The 9,905-nt window shown below is 49.4% G+C and overlaps 1 protein-coding gene across 1 annotated transcript; it reads right to left on the bottom strand.

Annotated features, from left to right (window-relative positions):
- Positions 1-1,742: 1,742 nt before the first annotated feature.
- Positions 1,743-9,886, bottom strand: NDUFA13 (NADH:ubiquinone oxidoreductase subunit A13). The gene is made up of 5 exons (XM_084825585.1): positions 9,763-9,886; positions 6,836-6,914; positions 5,726-5,797; positions 3,063-3,132; positions 1,743-2,574 (listed from the first exon to the last, which is right to left on the bottom strand). The coding sequence occupies exons 1-5, from the start codon at positions 9,860-9,862 to the stop codon at positions 2,455-2,457; spliced, it is 441 nt and encodes a 146-aa protein (XP_084681711.1). The 5' UTR covers positions 9,863-9,886; the 3' UTR covers positions 1,743-2,454.
- Positions 9,887-9,905: the final 19 nt, after the last annotated feature.

The following is a 9,905-nucleotide window of genomic DNA, read 5'->3' as shown; positions in this document are numbered from 1 at the left end:
CAAGGCAAAACTGAAGTACTCTGGCCACATAATGAGGAGACAGGATACCCTGGAGAAGGTGCTGATGCTGGGGAAAGTGGAAGGCAAAAGGAAGAGGGGCTGACCAAGGGCAAGGTGGATGGATGATATTCTGGAGGTGACGGACTCGACCTTGGGGGAACTGGGGGTGGTGACAGCCAACAGGAAGCTCTGGCGTGGCCTGGTCCATGAAGTCACGAAGAGTTGGAAGCGACTGACCGAATAAACAAAAATACATCCCCAGTTCTGTTCCGAGGTTCTGCCCTTTCTCCCTCACTGCCTCTTACACCAGTAAACCTGAGAACACCCATATAGTGCCACCTGCCTCTTTCTGCTGCCCACACCCTTTAGAAACAAGTGCTCCAAGGTGTGTGCGTATGTGAGAGTCAAATACCAACGTTTCCCCATTCTAAACAAATTTCTTAGAAATGAAATAGTGTAGGGAGTCCAGACAACAGCTTACCAGCAAGGATTTGGGGCTGGGGGAAAAGATACTTAACTTCCCCCAGCAGACTTGACTCAAGTTTTGACTGGTTTGAGGGCCCAGGAGGTTCCATCCCATTGGGAGGAAGCGGCTACGATGCAGCAGAGTAAGGACAGAGAGATGTAACCACTACGCAGTCCCGCCCCTCTCCCCTGCTGAGTCCCGCCAAGACAAGATGGTTATAGTGTTGAATTAGGACCATGGAGATGTGAGTTCAAGAGTTTCTACAAAGCTCTTCAGTTGGTCTAACTCAGCCTTCCCTAAACTGGTGGCCTCCTGATGTTTTGGATTACAACTCCATGCTGGCTGAGGCTCATGTGAGTTGAAGCCCAACACATCTGGAAGTCTGGCCCAACCTAACTCACACGTTTCTTTGTGCAGATTAAATGGGCAGGTGCTGGAAAAAGAACATGTACTAATTGGCTTTTCCCAACCTGGCTCTCTCCAGATGTTTTCGACTTCAGCTCTGATCAGCGCCAGCCAGCATGAATTCTTGGAGTTGTAGTCCAAACAATGAGGAGTGTACCCAGTTGAGGAGGGCTGGTTGATGTACACCTTCCTGATGTCCTTGGGGGAAGGGGGGGGGGCTGGAAAGTAACATTAATTTAAGGTGGAATCCTATGCATGTTTAGAAAGAAAAAAATCCTACAGGCTGGCTGGGGAACGCTTGGAGCTGTAGGACTTTTTTCTGTGTAAACATGAATAAAATTGTGTCCTAAGAAGCTGTCCCACCAGAAAATGGGGAGAGAAAGATCTCTTCTGCTGTCTGCCATCCCCCTCTGTGGGAGAAGTCAGGCTCACACTTGTAGGATTCCAAGACATCTGGAGAGCGCCAAGTTGGGAAGGACTGAAGTAGGTATTACTGTAATTGTGTGGCTGGCCATCAAGGCAGGGTTTTAAACGATTTAGTAGCAGGGAGTTGAACCCTTACTGTTTCTTCCTGCAATCCCAGCCATAATTGTCTCCACTTCCCCTGTGCCTAGATTAGCATTTGGAAAAAAGCTCCCGTTTGCTCCGCCCAACACTGTCACACACTTTGTGGGTAGGAGATTTCAGACTGTGCACTGCCCTATGAAATTTCCCCTTCCTGCCTAGTATTTTTTAAAGAACACCACCTTGATGGCCCTTAAGTTTGAACTGTTGGCACTCTCAGCTGTGGTCTGAAGGCATGGGATCTTACTGGCTCCTCTGGTCAGCTGATCTAGCAACCTTCAGGATCAGGATGGGAGAAGCCTCTGGGGAATCTCCCCCCACCCAATGTATCCCACCCTTGACCTACAGCATCAAAGAAAGGTAGAATATGAATAAGACATACATGACCCGCCGCACAGGGATGTTGTGAGGATAAAAAAGTGTGCTTGTGGGCATAGCATCCTTGGAGGAATAAACATGCAAAAAGAAATAAAGTGAAACAAGACGTTCCGGCAGGGCATACTAAGGGAGATGAGAGGGGGAGGCGAGAACATTCCACCAACCTTGCTAAAAGACTACTTCATTTATTTTCCTCTTCCCTCCCAATGCTGTTTTCCTTGTGTGTTGTGTCTACAGATTGCAAGTCTACGGGCACGAACTGTCTTGTTTGACTGATTATATACAAGCAACTCTTTAAATAAACAAATAAATAAAGTTGTCTGAGTGCCACTAAATGTTTGATACTCAGGGTGGGTAAGAAAGAGTATTTGATCGCTGCTTCCTGACGTTTTCTGGTCTTCACTCCAGGAGTGCACGGCAGAGCAAGGCAGAAACACAAAGACCAACAGACACACACCCATGAAGTGCTTCCTCCAGGCTTTGTTTATTAAGAAATCTATCCCAACTTCAGAAGACGGGGGGCGCCGATCGCACAGCTGCCAGCCCTGCAAATTTATTTATTTATTTATTCATTTCATTTCATTTCTATACCGCCCAATAGCCGAAGCTCTCTGGGCGGTTCACACAAACCCTGCTGCCGCTCACACGTAAAACTGGCAACCAAATTTAGCGTTGTCGAGCACGCTCTGCGGGTGCAGGTAAAAGAGCTCGTCGAGCGTGGGGGGCACCCAGCGTGTGGTGTGGAACAGAGACTCACCAACCTGTAATGGGAGAGGAAGCGGATCAGGGCCAGGCCTCTGGAAGCAAGAGAGGGCACAGAGCAGGTGGGCAAAGGAAGCAAGGAGCAGCTGGATCCATGGTGCAGCTCTTATTGGCTCCTCTGGTCGGCTAATCCCTGCCAGGCTGGGTCAAGCGACACAAGGAGTCAACACTGCCTGCTAAGCTGAGGGCTGCAATACCACTTCTGGCCACTTGCAGTGGGGGACACTGCAGCCCAAGGCAGCAACTTTCTTCCTTGGTCATTTGAAAGAATCCCCAAGTCGCCACAGGCGAGAATACGTTTATAAATGGGCCCTCCATCACATCCCACATGGCCCTTTACTAAAGGCTATGAGTGGGGAAGGCATATGACATGGAGCAAGGGGGCCAAAGGCTGCTTTGGGGGTGTGTGCAGCCTGATCCAGGGATGTGATGGGGGGGGGAAGCTCTTGAGCCCCCCTTTATTACAATATCCCCAAGAGGCCCAAACCTGCCAGCCGGGGATGTCCTTCATGATCTTGGCCTCCTCGTCGAGATTTTGACGCAAGATGCGTAGCATCCTGAAGAAAGAAAGAAAGAAAGAAAGAAAGAAAGAAAAGACATGGAGAACAGTCCAGGTCAAGAAATGGGAGGCAGAGAACCTCAGCCTCGTGCAAAGCAGGAGTGTTGAACCTCTTTCAGCCTGAGGGCCGAATTACAGTTCAGAGAAGTTCTCGGGGGCTGCATTCCAGTGGTGGGTGGGGCCAAAGGCAAAAGGGGCAGGGCCAAATACCCTTCTATTGTAGCTTAAAACTCTTCCTGCCAGTATGCAGTATACGCCTTTAAGAATGGTGGAAAAACTGCACAAAAGCCGAGAAACCACCAAACTATCGGCAGTCAGGAGAAAGGGTAAACATGTAAAGTGATGCACATTGGGGCAAAGAATCCCAACTTCAAGTAGAAACTGATGGGATCTGAGCTAGCAGTGACCAACCAGGAAAGAGATCTTGGGGTTGTGGTGGGCATCTCAATGAAGATGTCGACCCAGTGTGCGGCCGTTGTAAAAAAGGCAAACCCCATGTAAGGCATAATTAGAAAAGGAGTTGAGAAAACTGCCAATATCATACTGCCCCTTACAAAACTAGGGTGTGACCACAGTTGGAATACTGTGTCCAGTTCTGGTCACCACACTTATTGTAGAGTTGGTAAAAGTGCAGAAATGGGTAAATGAAATGATCCAGGGGCTGAAGCAAGTCCTCTATGAGGGAAGGTTACAACAGCTGGCCTTGTTTAGCTTGGAAAAAAGGAGGGTCGGGACATATGAGAGAGGTGTACAAAATTATGCATGGGGTGGAGAAAGTGGACAGGGAGACATTTTTCTCCCTCTCTCAAAATACTGGAACCCAACGGGGTCATCCCATGAAGCTGACCGGTGGGAGATTCAGGACAGATCAAAGGAAGGACTTCTTCACACAGCACAGACTTAAACTGGAATTCACTTCCAGAAGATGTAGTGATGGCCACCCATTTGGATGGCTTTAAAAGGGGACTGGACAAATTCATGGAGAAGGCTGCTACTGCACTCCTGCCCTGCCTGTGGGTTTCCCGTGGGCAGCTGGTTGGCCACTGTGTGAACAGAATGCTGGACTAGATTGACCCTTGGCCTGATCCAGCAGGGCTCTTCTGATGTTCTTATGGGGACGTGGCCATCTCAAAAATCCTGGATTTGGCCCCCTAGCCTGAGGTTCTGTCCTCCTGGTGCAAAGTCTTGGCAGCTGACAGCTGGGTGAGTCATTTACACCACTCCCCTCCCCTACCAGCCTTGGCACTGATGTCAGCCAACGTAAGAGTTCATCCTGGAGGATACCAATTCACAGAGGTAGTGGCGGCAAGGAATGAGATCTCTCTCTTTTAAAAAAACTACTTCCCTGGCTTTTCAGTAGCTTGCAGCTTTGAGTAGAAACGCTGCAACAGCTAAACAGAACCTCCATGTTCAGAGGCACTGTACCTCAGAATACAAGGTATTGGGGTACAGTGTTTGTAGGTTTTTGAGGACACCCAGCTATCCGCTGTGGGAAAGCGGGCACGTCTTAGTGATGGCATCCAGTGCCTCCTGATTCCAGGTCCCTGTCCCCGTCTCACAAACCCACCTTTCTTGGTTCTCTGTTGTTCCAGAGGGCAGGACTAGAGCGCATGGGTAGAAATTGCAGGGGAGCAGATTTCAGCTAAATATTGGGAGAAATGTTCTAATGGTACAAGCGGTTCCACATTGGGACAGCGACTGGCTTGGGAGATGACAGGCTCTCCTTGGCCGGAGACATTTAAGCAGAGGCTTGACAGCCATCGGTCGGGGATGCTGTAGTTGCAATATTCCTCAACTGAGCAGGGGGGTTAAGACCCCAATTCTTTGATTCTATGATTTATCTTGCCCTCCCAACCCTTTGCTTCAGTTTTTCAAATCTTACTCTGGTGTTCTCCGATTGTCTCCCTCAGCTGATGTTTATCAGCCTGGAGGTACTTAAACAGAGGCTGGCTGGCCATCAGTCAGGAATAATGTAGCTGGATCCTGCACTGAGCAGAGGGCTGGACTGGATGATCTCTAGGGGTAAATCCAAGTCTATGATCTCCTGTTTTCAGCTCTTGTCCCCACCTTGCACAAACCCACCTTGGTTCTCATGTTCTTGTTGGGGTCTTGAGAGAGTGGCCGCTAACATTATCAGCTGTTCTACCTTTATGGGGTTGCTTTACTATATTTTTTTGTTTTGTTTTATTATATTATTACTCTCGACTGGAACCTGCGCTGGGAGCATCTGTTGCTGAAGGCACCATGTGTAAAATTCCATAGTTAAAACATTATTAATTGAAACTGAAAGAACCAAAAGAATCAGTGCTTTGGGTCAATGAGATCTGAATATTTTTGGAAGGGTCTCAGGACCCCAGTGCAAACAAGGAGGAACTCTGGGCTGGCCTGATTGCGTGCTAAACCGCAGGGGGCTAGACTAGATGAATTCCAAAGTCCCTTCCAACTCTTAAGATTCTCGGATGGGTTTGAGGGGGTGTGTGTGTGTGTGTGTGTGTGTGGTCAGCATTCTGAGCTCTGTGTAGGTAAGAAAGGGGACAGGTTACCCGTTGAGAGAAGCCACTCAGGATTCAGGCATGGAGACGTATGCATACCTGCGGTCATCCTCAGCCATAAGAAGGGGAAAGATGGCCACTCGCGTCTCCAGGTCCTCGATGTTCAGGCGCCTGGGGTGGAGGGGAAGGCAGAGGAAACATGTCAGACAAGGACTAGACTGGATTCCAGGTCCAACAGCAAAAGCTCTTGGTAAAGGGGAAAAAAAAAATCTGGTTTCCAGTTGTGGCCTGCTGGAGTCAAGCTAGGAAATTATTATTGAAGAACTCTGGGAGAAGGATGGGGTGTCCGCCCCCTTCTGCCTCCCCCTAATTTCTGGGGCATCTGGGATTGCTGTAAATGAGGAAGACTCCTGGGTGAGGTGCAGGTCAATGCTACAGCAACCTTTCACTTGGCCCTGGAATATGTCACCCTGGATTTAATTTCTGACCACATTTAATTTCTGACCATCCTTTGGAACATCAGAAGCCGCCTTATACCCATCTGCTGCTACCTGACTCTTTTTAAATTGGAGATGGCAGGAACTGAACATGGAGCCTTGCCCCACACACACACACACACACACACACACATTACTGTTGCCAGGGTATCCAGTTCAGTCCAGTTAAGCCAGTTCTGTGCTGAAGTGTAGCCAACCATAACACTTCTGCCTTGACACTCTCTACAGCTGGAACCTTTTATCTCCTAGCCCCCATCCGACCCCTTCTATCAACATGCTTAAATTCCGTGATTCAAAGCACACCTCTCACTTAAACGGATCTTCTTCCACTACTTCCCAAGATCCCCGAAGTCTGGTACTTGGGACACAGGGTTTCCCCACCCTGTCAAATACTATCAGCTGGAGACACACTAAGGTTCTTGTGTATATTTTCTCAGTCAGCTCCCTGACATATCAGACAGACATCTGTTTTGGTAACTACAGTACAGCTTCGTTAATCTTAGGTCTTCACAATCCAGTCCTCAGCTTTTGTCCAATTCAGCACAGGTTTTAGAATTTGGGGGTGACGGTGACGCGATTCCTCTGTGCCCGCCAACTGTAGTGCTGACTAGCCTTCCACAACTCACTGGGTTGGAGGAAGGTTGCTCTACATTTTATAAACCCAAAGTGGAGGTGGGTCTTCCTACTTACCAGAGACTGCCTGGAAACTTACCGCCTCTCTCGGTTCCATGTCACAAGGGAATAATAGCCATAGACGAGGGTCCCAATTCCAATGGCGAACAGGCTATAGCCTTGGGAAAAGGAAGGAAATAGAAGATTTATATCATCATCAGCTTTCTCCACAATGTTCTATTAAAATAGGAAACCAGCCTCCAATGGTTACTAGTCCACATGGAGGATCAGGCTCCACTGAAAACCATTTCCTCTTTGGCGAGGAGTAACTTCAACTAATAATCTGTTCCACTTATCAATTCCATTAATATAATGTTTTATCATGTCTGCCTGATATCGTCTTGATTGTATGTATTGCTGTGACGTAAGCCATCCTACCAGGAGGAAAATGAACTAGAAATTTCTATAAATAATTAGACTGCCGCATTTTGGAAAGGTATTTCCTTCCTCAGGGGCCATTTTGTCTTTCTCCACATAAATTCTGAAAAATCTTACTGATGCTTGAAACAGAGGAAGTATCAGAAAGATTTTTCAAAATATATGTGAAGAAAGACAAGTGCCCCCTGAAGAAGGAAGGAAATATCTTCCTGCAACCCATCAGGCTTATTAAAGTATTTTCTGGCACTTGAGAATACCTTCTCTCCTGTTTTTTGATATAATTCATGCCTTTCCCTTTCTTAAATAAATATTTAGACACAAGAATAACTGAATGGAGTTTCCATGTACAGGAGCAGGATCTCTTGGAGTACTACTTTAAATGTAATCAATGAACATCTAGGATGAAGAGGCAGCTTTGATCATACATTCCGAGTAACCTCTACTTCGAAGAGTCTGTTCCTGGTAAATCACTGTCCCTAATTTTGGGATGCCTTTTCAAAATGTTGGGGTGCTCACTCGCACATACTGTAGAGCCACCTTTCAGCCTGAACGAACGCTATGGTGCTACTCGCAGTGTTCAGTTAGCTATTTTGCTTGCCATTGTCTGTCACATTCCACCAGCACTACTGAAAGACTTAGTATGTTTCCTCTTCCCTCCTGATTCCTCTTTCTTTGTGTGTCATGTCCTTTTAGATTATAAGCCTGTGGGGTACTGTCTTGTTTAACATTGCTCATTGGTCACTCCAGGAGACTTTTTGGCTCCCAGATACCTGCATCCCCCAAAGTGGCTGGTGGCAGAGACACCTGGATCCCCAATAGGAGAACGTGGGGGGATTGGTCCTCAAAGGCCTGGACGCCTGGGTCCCCAGGAAGAGGATGGGGAGGGGATTGGTCCTCAGAGACCCGGATGCCTGGATCCCCATAGGGGAGAGTTAGTCTTTGGAGCCTAGAAACTTGGGTCCCTGAGAGGGAGGAGATTGATTGGGAACCTGGACAGCTGGGTTCATTTGCAGAGTGAGGACAATCAGCAGTCTGTAACACAAGAGTGGGCAACTTGTGGCCCTCCAGATGTTTTGGCCTACAACTCCCATCATTCTTATGAATGTTGGCTGGGGTTGATGGAAGTTGTAGGCAAAAACATTTGGAGGGTCACCAGGAGCAGGACAGAAATACTTTAAAGAAAGAAAGAAATATTACAAGGACAAACAGACGAATCTCTTTATTTCCACTTAGGAAGAACTGGATGAACTCCCGGGGGTTCTAACTTCCCTCTGGCATGAGAGTAGCACGGGCTGCCTCCCCTTTCTCTGCCTCCATATTAACCTGTGATGAGAGGACAGGTTGACAGGAGGACTGGGGAATGGCAGCTGGTTCTATCACTGCATTAAATTACTGTGCCAAGGCCTTATCTTGGCTTCTGCTCGCTCTACGGTGGATCTGTCTCCTTTTACATCACAGAATGAGTATATTGGCTGCTGCAAGCCAAATACACAAGTGTGTATTTGTTTTGCTAAAATACAAATTGTATTTTATTATCCCCTTGTGGTTTATTGACATATTGGTTATGAATTTTGCATTATTAACTGAACTGGGTTTTTTTTTAAGGGTTGAACTGAAAGTTTATTTATTGGCTTATTCTACCATTTGAACCAAAGATTATTTATTAGATTTCTGTGGTATTTTTTTATTGTCAGGTTGTTTTTGTATGCTTGTGTGATGTGATGTCATCAGGGAAAAGTAGGGTACAAATAAGCAATGTTGCCCAAGTGATGAACAGCACATGCTGGAGGCCAGCACTGATGTGGGAAGAAAAGGGGGAATCAGCTCCCCTGCCCTTCCATGCCACTAGCAGGTTCTCCAGACGTTTTCAACCACAACACCCATCAGCCCCAGCCAATCATAAGGGAAGATGGGAGTTGTAGGCCAAAACATCTGGAGGGCCACAAGTTGCCCACCCTTTCCTACAGACTGCTGATTGCCCTCACTCTGCAAATGAACCCAGGTGTCCAGGATGCCAGGCAATGTCCTCCCTATCAGGGACCCAGGAGTCCAGGCCTCTGAAGACCAACACCCCCCGTTCTCCTCTTGGGGACCCAGGCATCCGGGCTGCTAAGGACCAGCCCCCCCATCCTCCTCTTGGGGACCCAGGCATCCGGGCCGCTGAGGGCCGCCCCCCCATCCTCCCCTTGGGGACCCAGGCGTCCGGGCCGCTGAGGGCCGCCCCCCCATCCTCCCCTTGGGGACCCAGGCGTCCGGGCCGCTGAGGGCCAGCCCCCCATCCTCCCCTTGGGGATCCAGGCGTCCGGGCCGCTGAGGGCCAGCCCCCCATCCTCCCCTTGGGGACCCAGGCGTCCGGGCCGCTGAGGGCCGCCCCCCCATCCTCCCCTTGGGGACCCAGGCGTCCGGGCCGCCCCCCCATCCTCCCCTTGGGGACCCAGGCGTCCGGGCCGCCCCCCCATCCTCCCCTTGGGGACCCAGGCGTCCGGGCCGCCCCCCCATCCTCCCCTTGGGGACCCAGGCGTCCGGGCCGCCCCCCCATCCTCCCCTTGGGGACCCAGGCGTCCGGGCCGCTGAGGGCCAGCCGCTCACCCGAGAGCCCCCGCCGGGGCAAGTTCCTCTTGTAGTCAATGGGCCCGTACCCGCCCGGCGGCGGCATGTCCTGCTTCACCTTCCCGGCTCCGGCCGCCATCTTGGGAGCGGGCAGCTCGCTCCCGGCGCGACGGGCCTCCTCC

This window comes from Heloderma suspectum, chromosome Z, assembly GCF_057233095.1.
Source record: "Heloderma suspectum isolate Gila_16-S chromosome Z, 16-S_ref, whole genome shotgun sequence".
NCBI lineage: Eukaryota > Metazoa > Chordata > Lepidosauria > Squamata > Helodermatidae > Heloderma > Heloderma suspectum.
The sequence above is the reverse complement of the archived record's forward strand: the minus strand, read 5'-3'. Positions and strand labels throughout refer to the sequence as shown.